A 16,233-nucleotide genomic window follows, 5' to 3' on the forward strand; every position below is an offset into this window, starting at 1 on the left:
CGAGTATACAGTATACACATACAGAAGGTCTGGGGAACGTTTCGCAGAACGTAATCTTGTACAAAATGTTAGCTTTGGTGGCGGTTTCATAATGCTATGGGGTGGCATGAGTTGGGAGAGTCGTACGGAGCTTATTGAGGTGAATATTCGAATAAATACTGACTGTAGTGCGGCAGATTCGTGCAAAATCTTATAAGATTTGTGCATTTAATGATAGAAGCATATAATTTGGACCACACATACTACACATACAAAGGTTCAAATTTGGATGCAAGGCCATCTCAGATTTTACCTTATACAAAAATGGCGGGCATTCAAAATGGCGACTATACATATGTGAATAATAGAACGATAACTTTTGAACGAGATGTCCTATTTCAACCGTTCTTTTTTTGATGTGTAAGATCGAGGTCTTTGAACCGGAAGAATCGATTTACCAAAAGTTGTGTTTTTCCTGATTTTTTATGTAAAAATATGTTGTTTTTTTTTCAATTCTTTCACCCTGTATATATTAATTTTTCAAAAAGGTAATACCGGCATTAAAAAGAGCGTAAAAATATCTTTTAGGAAATATTTTTAACTTTTTAGTTATTTTAGTTACCATTTAAGGTGATACAGTAGCGATCAACAGGTAGCAAAAACGCGTTCCAAGATTGCGGCTGTAATTTTGAATATATTTTCGAGATATTTGGCACACGTATTCGTAATATAATAAAGAATGGCGGTGCAGAGCCCAATTTGAAAAATATATTAATATGTGGGAACTACTCTCTAATTAAATAGAATATTAAAAAAACGAGCCTGTACCGCCATTAAGAAGAACAAAAAAATGCACTTTCTTCAAATAAACTTTTTTATCCGATGCCTAGATTTTGTGTCATTTTGAAACTACTAAAATTTTTTATTTCATTAGTAGTTCCAAAATGACACAAAATCTAGGCATCGGATAAAAAAAGTTTATTTGAAGGAAGTGTATTTTTTTGTTCTTCTTAATGGCGGTACAGGCTCGTTTTTTTTAATATTGTATTTAATTACAGAGTAATTTCCACATATTAATATATTTTTCAAATTGGGCTCTGTACCGCCATTCTTTATTATATTACGAATCGTGTGCCAAATATCTCAAAAAAAATATTCAAAATTACAGCCGCAATCTTGGAACGCGTTTTCGCTACCTGTTGATCGCCACTGTTTCCTCTTAATAAATGCATAACTTATCTTCACATATACCCATGTGCGGCAGATTCGTGCAAACATTATAAGAATTATTGTGCATTTAATGGTAGCAGCATATAATTTGGACCACATAGACTACACATACAAAGGATCAAATTTAGATGTGAGGCCATCTCAGATTTTGCCTTTTACAAAGATGGCGTGCATTCAAAACGGTGACTATACATATGTGACTAATAGCACGACAACTTTTGAAAGATTAGTCCGATTTCAACCAAATTTGGTATATAGGTTCTGTTTTTGATGTATAAGATCGAAGTCTTGAACCGGAAGAATCGGTTTACCAGAAGTTGTATTTTCCTGATCTTTTATATAAAAATATGTTGTTTATTTTTTCAATTCTTTTACCCTATATACATATATTAATTTTTCAAAAATGTATTACCGGCGTTAAAAGAACGTAAAAATATTTTTTAGGAAATATGTTGAACTTTTGAGTTGTATTAATTACCAATTAATAAATGCATAACGTATCTTCACTTGTACATATGAACCTATATGCGGCAGATTCATGCAAATAATATAAGAATTATTGTGGATTTAATGGTAGAAGCATATAATTTGGACCACACATACTACACATACAAAGATTTAAATTAAGATATGAAGCCATCTCAGATTTTGTCTTTTACAAAAATGGCGGGCATTCAAAATGAATCTATCGCACTTTGGTACATGTGAAGATACGTTATGCATTTATTAAATGGTAATTAACATAACTAAGAAGTCAAAATATTTCCTAAAAAATATTTTTACACTCTTTTCAATGGCGGTATTACCTTTTTGAAAAATTAATATATACAGGGTGAAAGAATTGAAAAAAAACAACATATTTTTACATAAAAAAAAAACAGTAAAAACACAACTTCTGGTAAACCGATCCTTCCGGTTTAAGACCTCTATCTTATTCATCAAAAAAAGAACCTTGATGCCAAATTTGGCTGAAATCGGACTTTTCGTTCAAAAGTTATCGTGCTATTAGTCACATATGTATAGTCGCAATTTTGAATGCCCGCTATTTTCGTAAAAGGCAAAATCTAAGATGGCCTTATATCTAAATTTGAACGTTTGTATGTGTAGTATATTTGGTCTAAATTATATGCTTCTACCATTCAATGCGCAATAATTCTTATAATGTTTGCACGAATCTGCCGCACATGGGTACATTTGAAGATAAGTTATGCATTTATTAAATTTTTTTTTAATAACCCTACATTTATTACAATATATCTATACAATCTAAACCTAAATGTTTAGGTAGATAATAGACAATAAGTAATAGGACTGACAATAATTAGAAATGACATGTAGGGAGGCATCCAGTGATGCACCCCTTTTTTAAAACTTAGCCTACAACACTGACTATTTCTGACATAAACTTATACACATTAATTTAGTACCTATTGTTCACTTAACTCTAGCGGAACTTTTCGTTTTAACCTACGAACAGTACGCGGTTTATTCACTAAATTTTTTGCTAACACGTTTGGATGCACTTTAAGTTTCTCTGTATGTTTTTTAGCGCACTTTTTGATGTCATCTTTGACGTATGGTAGTCCGGCGTCCCGATCCGGCGTTCCCCATAATTCTATCCCATAAGTCCACACTGGTTTTAGGATGGATTTGCAGATTAATATTTTATTTTCAGTTGATAGTTTTGATTTTTTGCCCAACAGCCAATATATATGGTTCTTAACTTATGACCCAGTTGTTTTCGCTTAGTAAATATATGCTTCCTCCAGTTTAATCTTCTGTCCAAGTACATACCTAGATATTTGACTTCATCCCCTTGTGGGATTCCTTTACCGTTTAAGTATACAGTCGGACATGTTTCCCTACGCGTGGTAAATGTTAGATGTAGCGATTTGTTTTCATTAATTTTGACTCTCCATTTTGTCATCCATTGTTGAATTTTATTTAGATTATTTTGTAAGATTTCTGAGGCTATTTTGGGATTTTTGTTCGATGATAGTATTGCCGTATCATCCGCAAATATGGCTGTAGTGATATGTGTATCTGTCGGTAAGTCAGCAGTGAATATAAGATATAATATAGGTCCTATTACACTTCCTTGGGGCACCCCAGCGAGAATTTGTTGTATGTTTGTGTATTCATCCTCATACTTTACCTGGAAGTTTCTGTTGGTGATATATGACTTTAAGAGTATATAGTAATTTGCAGGTAAATTCTGTTTTAGTTTACATAATAGGCCTTTATGCCAGACTTTATCAAATGCCTGACTTACGTCCAGAAATACCGCCGAGCAGTACCTATTATTTTCAAAGTCCTCGTTGATTCTCTCTACAATTCTATGTACCTGTTGTATTGTTGAATGTTGTTTTATAAACCCAAATTGGTGTGGTGGGATTAGTTTTTTGTTTTCTAGTATCGGCATTAGCTTAGTAAGTGTCAGCTTTTCAAAAACTTTGGATACCGCTGGAAGAAGACTAATAGGACGGTAGGACTGTACACTTTCTGGTTCTTTTCCTGGCTTTAGTATCATTGTTATTTGTGCTAGTTTCCATTGTGATGGGAAATGACCTAGTCTCATTATAGAGTTAAATAACTGTGCCAGAAATTGGAAGTCTTTCTCTGGGAGTTGCTGAAGGGTTTTTCCTGTAATCAGGTCGTATCCTGGAGCCTTTTTGGATCGATGTTGTGTTGTATGATATTTTTTAACTCATTTTTTGTGAATCTTTTTTCAGGAAGTTCTAGTTGATAAGGTTTTGTAAGTATCGAAATAATTTCTTCTTCAGTTTGTGGTGAGAAATTTCCCTCATTTGGTGTAAAGACTTTTTTAAGGTGTGTCGCAAATGTTTCGGCCTTTTCTAGAGGACTTCTCGCCCATTGTCCTGTTTGTGTTCTTAGTGGTGGGACTGTATAGTTCTGCCTTCGTAGAGTCCTTGTAGCCTTCCATAACGAGTAGTCAGTGGCTTGAGTTGCATCTAGTTTTTGTAGGTATTCCTGAAGGCTTGCATTTTTTTCTGCTATTAACAATTTTTTAGGTATTTTTGTGCTTTATTGAGGTTTGTTTTACTTTGAGGTGATCTTGATAATTGCCATTGTTTTCTGAGTCTTCTTTTATCAATTATTTTTTCATGTATTGTATTGGAACAGTGTTTGATCATATGTCGATTTATAGGTAATGGTGTTGAGTTCCATGCTGCTTCCTGTAAAACTGTGTTAAAATGTTCTACTGCTTGTTTGATTTGTTTATCGGTCTTTAGTGGGATGTCTAAATTGATTTGATTATTTACTTGATATCTACAATAACTCCAATTTGTTTTGTTGTTTTGTAATATACAGCTCCTTTCTATTTTTGTTATGTTTTTGCTTACAGTTATGATAACAGGTGAATGGTCAGAGGATAAATCGTAACAAGACTTTGGTTTAAAGTATTTTTCATTTGTTCCTCTCACTATAGCCAAATCGAGGAGATCTGGAATTTTCGCAGGGTCTGTAGGCCAGTATGTTGACTCCCTTGTGGTTACTATGTTCAGATTATCTATTAGTATTTCTTTTTGTAGTTCACGGCCTTTGGTATTAATAATTCTAGATCCCCACATTAGATGTTTTGAATTGTAGTCTCCGCCACCAATATACCTAGGTCCAAGTGTATCAAAAAAGGTTTTAAATTCTGGTTGTTTAATTGAATATTTTGGTGGACAATATATAGCTGAAAAAGTTATAGGTCCTGTCCAGTCTTCTACAACTACATTTGTGGCCTGAATATGTGCTTTTTGATAGTGAGTTGTCTGGTAATGTTTGATGAAGTGTGTTTCTGAAATCAGTATTATGTCTAATTGGTGATTAACTATAAATGCATACAACTCATGTTTGTGTTGTGTCAATCCATTAGCATTCCATATGGCAAATTTTAGTGTATTAGCCATTAATTCATTTTTGAGACAAGTGTTGTTAATAAGTTTAGCATGGTGCTCATTTGTTCCATAAGCCCTTTCATCATATTCTTTAACTCCTGCATGTCATTTGCCTGAGTGACCATTGTAATATCTTGTTGGTTGGTATTTACCATTTGAGCATATGTAGGTCTTTGTGTTGTACTTATATTTATTGTAGCCACTGGTAGCTGTTGGTTTTGTAGTTGATTCGGTAACTCTTTCTTTCTTAAGGTTGGAAATCTTGCTTCTTGCAGTTGTTTATGTACACTGCATCCTCTGTAATTCGCTGGGAGGTTATTACCGCAAAGTACACACTTTACTAGATCAGATCTAATTTTGTTAGGGCAATCAGCTGTTTTGTGATTTAGAGCACATTTTACACACCTGTATTGATGATAGCAGAAATTTTTTGTGTGACCATATCTTTGACATCTGGTACATTGTACTAATTCTCTTTTTAGCCTTGAGGCTTCGACATTAATATTTGCGTTGAGTAAATATTCCATCTTATAAATTTCTTTATTATTTTCTTGCATTTTTAAGTCCACAAAAAATAGTGGTAGGGGTTTTTTTGTAATTCTTTGTAGAATATTCGTTATTTGTAGAACTATATGTCCTTGGCTCTATATTTCTTTTTTGATTTCTTGTATATTCACTGTAGGATGAAGATGGCGAATCACTACTCTAAAGAGTTTATCTTGCTTCTTACGATATATGTATGATATTCGGTTTTTTTCTCATCAACTGCTTTTATGTCGTATATTTCAATTGTTTGGGCCTGTACCTTGACTTGTTCTTCATTCAACACTCTGATTAAATGTTTATATTTTGCTATAGTGTTTAGTAGTTCGTTTAATGGTTGGATGTTTTTAACACCGGCAATAAATATTGGTGGGGGCTTCTCTTCCTGTTTTTTTTTCCTCTTCAGTATCTGCTTCTTGTGTCTCTTCATTAATTAATACATTAAATTTATTTGCTGTTGGTGTGTTGAGCCAGTAGTTATCTATTTTGGTTTGTTTAAGTTTGGAATGTTGTTCCGGACTGGTTCTCTCACGTTTTTTATTTGGAACTATTTGCCATTCTTCATCATTTGCTTTGGATGTGGTTGGGGGTTGATATTGTGGTAATTTACTTTGGACTGAATACTGGTATTGAGGTTGATATAACTGCATTGGCTGGTTTGGCTGGCTTGGAGCGAAATTTTGCTGAATTTGTGATGCAGGATGTGGTCCCATTTGCATTTGTTGTGGAAAATATCCTAGTTGTTGAACTGTTAAGTTTTGGTCGCTGAGGTTCATTTGGCTAGATGTTGGACATTGAGAGTATGGAAATGGATACTGATTATATCCGTTCGACATTTTGATTTAAATATTAATATTAGTATAAGGCGTTACCTTGATTGGTGGATTCCAAAAATAAAATTCACAACACATTTTTGACAAAAATCGCCAGCACTAATATTAATATACTTTATTTTTATTATTTAATTTGTTTTGAAATAATTAATTTGGTTGATTCAGATATATAAAATCTGTTTTGTATCACTACACCCGATTTATTTTTAATATTTCAAGTCCATTAAGGTATAATTAGCTTTAAATGGTAAATTGATAACAGTAATTGTTTTATCTACAACCGTCCTCGATCAAGTTTGGAGGACTACTATTTATTTATTAAATGGTAACTAAAATAACTAAAAAGTTAAAAATATTTCCTAAAAGATATTTTTACGCTCTTTTTAATGCCGGTATTACCTTTTTGAAAAATTAATATATACAGGGTGAGAGAATTAAAAAAAAACAACATATTTTTACATAAAAACCAGGAAAAACACAACTTTTGGTAAACCGATTCTTCCGGTTCAAAGACCTCGATCTTACTCATCAAAGAAAGAACCTATATACCAAATTTGGTTGAAATAGGACGTCTCGTTCAAAAGTTATCGTGCTATTAGTCACATATGTATAGTCTCCATTTTGAATGCCCGCCATTTTTGTAAAAGGCAAAATCTGAGATGGCCTTCCATCTAAATTTGAACCTTTGTATGTGTAGTATGTGTGGTCCAAATTACATGCTTATATCATTAAATGCACAATTGTTTCACATATCGGCTGCACTACTGGTACATACGGAGCATCCTTGAAGAGCATGTTTTTCCTTATGCCCGCTTCATTTGGTATGATAACTTTGTGCTAATGCATGAAAGTGCCCGTGCACACGCCGCAGGAACAGTCATACAATATCTTGAGGATGTTGGGGTGGAGGCTCTAGACTGGCCACCAATGAGCCCTGATGCAAATCACTTAGAACATATGGGACATCCTAAAACGACGTATACGAGTAAGAAATCCAGCTCCAAACTCAATTGCAGCATTAAAAATTGTTGCACAGGAATAATGGAATCGACTTCCGCAAGAAACTGCGGAGCATGCCTGGAAGGATACAGGCAATCATTAGAGCTAGAGGAGGAAATACTAGGTACTAAATTGTTACATTGTTGCCGTAAAAAATTGTTCCATTGACGTTATTGTTTCTCTTTCTAATTAAATGTTATAAGGAAAATCAGACTATTTTGTGAAATAGTCGCAGGCCGTTTTGGATTCAAACCAACCTCTTATGTCTTTTGTAGTCACAGTTTTGACACTTTCATTAACTTGTCTTGTGATCAGTAATTTAATTTTGAGATGGGGAGCTATAAGTGTACGATTTCACAAAGATTTAAGTCCTAAATATTGGTCATCTCTTGACGTTGTACATCTTTTTCGTCCTTGACTAGGTCGCCGTTTGTATTATCTAGTCACATTGTATCGCTTTACTATACGAGAAACAGTCGATTGGTGGATATCCGCTATCCACGCAATAATATTATCCTCTTGTCTGTAACCCTCATTTCTTAAAGTAAAAATTTTAACACACACTAACTAGCTTAAATGTGGCATATCAGCAAGAAAACTGCAGAATCGAAAAAATAAAACTCTTCAACTGACATATTCTAACTGCCATTTCAACAAAACAACAACAATAATGGCAAGTCGCGAAGGCACACTTTCCATACTATGCAATGTTTTTTAATTTGTTATTGTTGTTATTTAATTGCATATTCGGCTATAAAGATTATGTTTAAGCATTCATTTATCTCTAATAAATTAAAATAAGTCAAATAAATAAATAAATAAAATAAATAGATAAATAAATAAAAAAATATTTAACATTTCAAAGATAAAAAATAAGCAAAAGATAACGATTGCAGATAAAATATGCAATATTGTTGCCTGTGTGTTTATAATTTCATCACGACGTTATAGCGCCAACTTTAAAATCCTTGCATAAATAGGGCAAATAGATAATATGATATATTGCGACTCTAAAATTGGGACAATTGGAAACTAAAAAAAAAAACGATTTGAACTTGAAATTACAACAAACTAAAATATACAGTGCGTCCATAAAGTAACGCATAAATTCATTATTTCGTAAACTGGCGACTTTAAGGAAAAATCCCGAAACACGTCGATTTTTTTTCTTAAATTACAATTTTTTGGCATATTGTCTTACTAGTTGTATTGTCATTTTGGGCTTGATGACGTAATCGATCATTTTTTTAAATGAGAATAGGGGTCAGGTGATGCTCATTTGAAAGGGTATTTAAGTTTCTATTCACTAATATAAACATTAACATAATTATTTATACAAGGTGTTAAAAAAAAATTTTTTAATTAAATTAATTGTGCCAAAAAATATAATGTTTGTAACTTATTTAATTCAAAATTCCTTTTACTGTTGTCAGAAAACAGGAAAACATGTTTCTTGGACAAATAAATATTGATTTTTTAATTTCAATGTTAGAGCTGCCACCCAGCTGCCTCTTGAAAATTTGAACATTACGTTTAAGCCAAAATCAATGTTTATTTTTTAAATAAAACATTTTTATGTTTTCTGACAGCAGTAAAATATATTTAGAATTAAACAAATTACATACATTCATCTTTGTGTGCCAATTAATTTAATAAAAAAAGCGTTTCTTGGACACCATGTATAAATAATTATGTTAATGTTTATATCTTTAAATATCCTTTCAAATGAGCTATCACATGACCCCTATCCTCATTAAAAAAAATCGTCGAATACGTTATCACGCCCAGATGAATGACGTCACTAGTATGATATATATGCCAAAAAATCGTAATTTAAAAATAAAAATCGACCTGTTTCGGTATTTTTCCTTAAAGTTGCCGGTTTACGAGATAATGAATTTATGCGTTACTTTATGGACGCACTGTAGGTTGATATTACTATTTTGTTATCAGTTTTATATTAATGAAAAATTAATTTAATTCCATATTTTCATTTCGTTTTTTGAAAATTTAACTTCTGAAATTAAATAAGTTAAATCAATATGTTATACGAAATGGAGCACTTAAAAGACTCTTTTCATATTTTTAGTTAAGATAGTAAATATTTATCGTGCGTCCCTTCAATTTTTATTTTCTGGTCGGTGTAGTAATGGTTACGAGATAAACAAAATGGATTGCCGTGTGCACAGCACTGAACGTTAATATTTGACCATAGTCGTATCAAGATAAAAGATAACTCCCCGAGGGCTTCTCTATTGCACCCGTATAAACTACAACATATACCCCAAAGTTATGCGTTCTGTGCTATGGGCGCTCGATAACACGAAACAAATAAAATAGATAGTCAGATAGATCCGTATAAACTTTGGCCCGAATTCGATACAAGTTAAGAGCAAAAATTTGTAAACGACACGAATCGGCATCCCACCCTTGTTGTACGGGCCAAAAAGCATTCGTTTTCCAATGGATTGAGTAAATTGTTTTTATAAATATCCAAATCGAAATAAATAGTGCAATATTCTTGAAAATAAATGACTAGAGGGCCAGTCAGAACAACGGAATGAACCAAAGTTCTTCTTCTTCTTTTTCTGTCTAGCATAATTGATCAGTAGGCTATTGCCTGTTCATTGCCATCAAGTCTTCCCCGAACGCTGAGGTCCAGCATTCTCGCCTTCGTTTTGGTCGTCTACCCTGTGGTCTTTTACCTACTGGGTTATTCGTTTTTGCGCTTTTAACGAGTCTGCTTTCCTCCATTCTCTTTATATGTTTGTTGCAATATCTTCGTCTCTGTCTGACCCACCTTCCTATCTCCTGTATTCCACAGTTTTGTCTAATGTCTTCACTTCTTCTTCTTCTGTCACATAGAGTTTTGCCTTGTTCTTCTTAGTGTTCTCATTTCAACTGTTCTCATCATTTGTAACGTTCTATTTGTGGCTGGTCTTTTTTCTGCCGCATATTATGTTATAATAGGTCTTATTGTTTTCTTATATATTTTAACTTTGCTTTCAGTATTTAGATATTTGTTCTTCCATAGTACTGTTTCACATTATAAGAATTTTGTCGTGCGAGCGATTTCTCGTGCCGTAGTTTTGTCGCACTTGTCCTTTTCACACAATAAGAATTGAGTGACAGATAGCGAAGAGATCCAGAGAGCCGACAGATTCACTTACCTCGGAACTACCCTCAACTCACAATGGGACCACGCTCAAGAGATTAGATCCAGAATTGAAATGGCACGGTCTACATTTATCAAGCTGAGATCCTTGCTGACGGTGCAAGATGCGGATAGTGAGGTACTACGTTCTTTCAGTGCTACTGTATGGAGTTGAAGCCTGAACACTGACGCAAGCCACTGAAAAGCGGATTGAAGCCTTTGAGATGTGGATCTACAGGAGGATACTAAAAATGTCTTATGTGTAATATGTGTATACCATGTCACCAACATTGAGGTCCTACAGCGCATGACAAAAGAAAAAGAAGTGCTTAATTTAGTAAAACAACGTAAGCTTGAGTACCTTGGCCACGTGATGCGGAACGAAGAAAAATATCGAGTTCTTCAACTCGTCATGCAGGGCAAAATATTTGGCAGGAGAGGACCGGGACGCCGTCGTATCTCGTGGTTGAAAAACCTCCGACAATGGTTTGGGATAACCTCCGCGGAGCTGTTTCGCAGAGCAGTCAACAAAACAATGATAGCCTTGATGATCGCCAACATCTGGACCGGATAAGGCACTGAAGAAGAAGAAGAAGAATTGAGTCGCACGAAGATATTTTGCTGTGCTGTTTGGTATATTATTTTTATTTACACTTTGTGGCTGAGGTAGGTACATGATATGATGTCGGGTATGTATCATTACGATGTATCATTACAAATGGGTATTTTTTATCCATACTTTTGTCCTAATGTACTGTAACGCGTATTTAATTCATTTGCAATTTCTATTTTGTCAGTTATTATTTCTTATGTTTTTAATTAAAAGCCTTAACATGTTTTTATAATCTTTCTTTTACTGTTATTTGTGGGATCGTGGATTAGTTCATCTAATTAGCTCATACAATCTATGTAATAAACTATTCTAAATGGAAATCTTGAATGGGTTGCATGTGAGAGTTCATTTTAAATGAAGTAAAAGTCAGACTTACTCTCAATCTTTATTATAACTTCCGACGACCGGTTTCGCTCTTTAAAATTTGTAGAGCATCTTCAGGTCAAAGGTAACAAGTTACAAAATGCTACAAACAAAAACCAGAGTTAGGACATTGTCTGGTTGTAAAAGATGCTAAAGATCCATAAGATCAAGCCAATGTTGAATAACATACATAAAAGTAGCGAAATAGCATACCAATGCACATGCATGCAATCATGGGGGGGTGGTAAAACTTCCCCCAAGCGCACAAACATGTGCAGAAGTATGCTATATATAATCATGCAATCATAACGTGTCGTACTTACATTCGGATACAAGGTGCTACCAACTCAGTATTCATTATCATGATGTTTCTGTTGAAGTTATGTTAACGGGATATGGTGGAATAGACGGAGGATGCAGCAAAGGTAACAAACAAATGTAAACAAATCAAATTTGTTTACCTTTGCTGCATCCTCCGTCTATTCCACCATATCCCGTTAACATAACTTCAACAGAAACATCATGGTAATGAATACTGAGTTGGTAGCACCTTGTATTCGAATGTAAGTACGACACGTTATGATTGCATGATTATATATAGCATACTTCTGCACATGTTTGTGCGCTTGGGGGAAGTTTTACCACCCCCCATGATTGCATGCATGTGCATTGGTATGCTATTTCGCTACTTTTATGTATGTTATTCAACATTGGCTTGATCTTATGGATCTTTAGCATCCTTTACAACCAGACAATGTCCTAACTCTGGTATTTGTTTGTAGCATTTTGTAACTTGTTACCTTTGACCTGAAGATGCTCTACAAATTTTAAAGAGCGAAACCGGTCGTCGGAAGTTATAATAAAGATTGAGAGTAAGTCTGACTTTTACTTCATTTATTCTAAATGGGAAATAAGCCACAATTGAACTAAAAAAATGATTTTATTAACGTTTCGACATCAGATTTAGGCGTCGAAACGTTAATTAAATTATTATTTTTAGTTAAATTGTGGCTTATTTCTCATTTAGACTGGTTTATTATAAAAATTCTACAAGGAAACAGCTTCAGAACAACATTACAACCTGTTTTTCATGTACAGAATTTAAAAGACCCTCTGTCATCCATTCATTTTTAAATGTTGTTCCTCTCGTTTTAAATGTTGTTTTTAGATAATTTCACACAAGACGTGACCGCCGCCCTACTCCAGTTTTCAACGAGTTGTTTACCCTATAAATCTAAATATAATTTCGTAGAATAAAAGGTATATTTTATACGAAATCAAATTATAGCGTTGTGTTCACTTTATCGTCGAAGAAAGAGAAATAAGAGGAACCGAATTCATTGGGTCCATCCTATTAACACAAAAAGATACGATTTATACTTATATTTTTATATTCACACATATTCACACCCTCTATACTCAACGTTAATTGCAACTAATGTAAAATAAAGTTTATTATAATACACTTAACAGTTTTAATTACTGTTGTTATCAGTAGTAATTACACAAGAGCTCTAAAATTCTATATTAATTTTAGAGATCGAGTGCAATTTGTTGCGATTATTTCATGAATAAAACTGTTCAAAACCAAAATTTTATTGTAATTTATTTATGTAAGTACAAATTAGAACAATTAAACACACAGTTGTTATAAATATGTATTTGACGGTTGAAAGTCATCACTTTTATAATTTTTAAAACATTTGTCATTAATGTCACTGGATGTATTTTTTCGTAGCAACGAAGGGCATCTGACGTAATATACTTGACGACGGGCAATTATCAAAAAAGTTATCAGTTTAATTTAGATTTCTGTAGCTTTCTATTGGTCAGAATCTCCTATGAATGAAATAATCAGTAATATATAATTAATTGTGCTGTACTTATAAAATGTGTTTTTTTCTTTATCACCTAATTCGTCAAATTAATTAATTCAAATTAATTCGTGCACTGTTAAGTGCACGGCATACACCATTCCAAGCATTTCTCGTCAAGTTTCTATCTTTATATATTTCTATTGTTTTGTCCCAATAAACAGGTCTCGCTTCAATTAGTGTTATTAATATTTCACTATCAATCTGAGACATCATAATATAAAATATATGCACCTATTTTAAACAGCCACAAAGTGTAAATGAAAATAATATACCAAACAACCAAAGAAACTACCTTCATGCGACTAAACGACAGTATCATATGAAAGGATGCATTAAGTTCCCTATGCTGCTGGGTGCGTAAAGACCACGGCAGTCGTCTGTTGTTGTAAGCGAGGGACGACATACACACAACGGCTTTACCGAACGTTCCAACCACCGTCTAGTGAGAAAGGCTCCATAATATGATTACATGCGCCACCATTGGAATGTCGTCGTGCATTCTAACCCTCGCACGCACGATTAAATTCTTATAATGTGAAACAAGCGATACGATTTCTTTTAGGCATCCCGAGATTCTAGCTGCTTTCATTGTTTGTTCTCTGACCTCTTTTGAGAGATTTCCATAGCTTGTTATCTCCACTCCAAGATATTTGAAGTGAAGTCACCTGTTCCACAGTTTTGGAGTCAATTTCTAATTTGCATCTTATCAGTTCTTTGGAAATTACTAGGCACTTAGTCTTCTCGGTGTTGATGAGCATATTTAGTTCTTTAGCTTTAGTAATAAATGCATGCGGTAGCCTTTGGAGATTGTCTTCAGAATCGGCCATAAGAACAGCGTAGCAAAGACTCTAAAGAATGTATTACCCATCTTGAATCTAGCTGTTCTGGGAAGGTTTTCTATTATTTTGTCCATTATTAAATTAAATATGAAAGGGCTCAGTGAATGGCCTTGACCGATTCCTGTGTTTATAACTGTGTCTTCTGTTGCCAAATGTCCTACTCTTATTTTTGTTTTACATTGTTTGTTAATATCGTGTACTAGGTTAATTAACCTGTGGTTTAGCCCTTTTTCTTCCGTTATTTCTAACACATCCTTTAATCACACTTTGTCAAAAGCCTTGGTCATATAGACGTAACCCATATATGCAGATTTATTAAATTATATGGATTTTTCCGCTATCTGTCTGATAACAAATATTGCATCAATGGTAGATCTATTTTTCCGGAAACATTGTTGTTCTTCCCGCATGGTTATAGTTTTGGCGATTTATTCCAGTAGAGTTTTCGTGAATCCTGTTAAGCAGTGTTATTCCTCTAGACTTTTCTGGATGTGTTTTCTCTCTCTTTTTGAAAGTGGATATTGTAATGTTGTTTTCTCATTCGCTTGGTGGGAAACAAAGTTGTGTCTTTTAAATGGAATCCCCCGTATATAACTGAGATTATGGAACATGGGAGACAATGTATCATTACAAGGCATCAGTCATGAAATCTTATTGTTCTTTTAGTGTCACGGTATAAGTTGACAAATCCATATCTCTAATTATTTCTTAATAGAACAATAAACAACCGAGGGAGTAACGTAATATAAACAAAAAAATTATTTTGCTCGGTAACTTCTTTTAGTGATTGTGAAAAAGTTTAAATTATTTCTTAAATAAGATGTTTTGTTTCAGAATCTTGAAGATAAAGAACGAAAGCACGCCTCATATAAAGAACAGTTAAGCAGGGAACAAAGGTTTCTTAAGAGGAGGTTAGACCAACTTTCTTTAGATTTTGCCATGTCGAAAAGACGTTCCGTATCGGAATGTTCCTCATCTTCGACGATATCTAGTAGTTATTCTACGACGTCGCTTTCTTCTGCTCCTTCACCTATTTCGGAATCAGGTAAGTTATTTTTATTTGATGTTATGTGTTTTTATCTACATATGATTAGTGATGACTTAAATAATAGTTAATGATGAAACTTTTTCTTTGGTTATACGTACCAACTATTACATGGAAATATTTTAGGGTAATTCAGTTTTCAGCAGCTTAATAAGAATTTATGAATAGAGTGACAAAAAGGCATAAAACTAATTATTAAAGATCGGAAAAATACGGACGAATGGAAAGTCGATAAAATCGGCTATGTTACCTTTAATCTAAGGCAGATCGTTCTTATAATGCCTCATTTCTCAGTCTCGTACCTATAAAATCACAACACAAATGTGTATCTGAAGTCTTTATTACTATTGTACTCTCAGCAAAGCATTAAAACAGTTTCAATTCAAGTCAAAGTAAAAATTCATGTTAAAAAATTTGAAATAGTATGTTTGGATATTTGCATTGCTCCTCTCTTATTCTGTTGTAGTTTTTCATAAGTCATAACTCTTCTTCTAAAATGTTCAACATAAACTTTTTATTATCTGTTTTCCTCTCGTACTCATTAGCATTGCCACAGATTATAAGAACATTGCCAAAATATTGTTTTCGCCCATTTTGAAAAAATGTAAAAAGATTGAATTATCCATGTCCGTCTGTCCATCTGTGAACACAACTCTTCTGTCATTAGATAAAATGACAAATTCGACGCGCCTTAGCAAAACAAAAACAAATATCGTGGCTGATTTGCAAAAAGATGCCAAGTGACATTTTATTCAAATGAGGGGTTATGTGCAAAAATCATAGGTACCAAGGTTCTACCTATGTTGTAAAAAGGGTCAAGTGTCAACTTATTGTTGTTGAGATTGTCTCA

At 33.6% G+C, this 16,233-nt stretch overlaps 1 protein-coding gene across 1 annotated transcript in view; it reads left to right on the plus strand.

Moving 5' to 3' along the window:
* Positions 1–16,233, plus strand: part of LOC114335329 (max-interacting protein 1-like) — a 562,552-nt gene that overhangs the window by 327,940 nt on the left and 218,379 nt on the right. Inside the window, exon 4 of the mRNA XM_050653059.1 lies at positions 15,173–15,383. Within this exon, the coding sequence (XP_050509016.1) occupies positions 15,173–15,383 (211 nt within the window). The remainder of the gene's footprint in view (positions 1–15,172; positions 15,384–16,233) is intronic.

The sequence above is a fragment of the Diabrotica virgifera genome, chromosome 6 (genome assembly GCF_917563875.1).
Source record: "Diabrotica virgifera virgifera chromosome 6, PGI_DIABVI_V3a".
NCBI lineage: Eukaryota > Metazoa > Arthropoda > Insecta > Coleoptera > Chrysomelidae > Diabrotica > Diabrotica virgifera.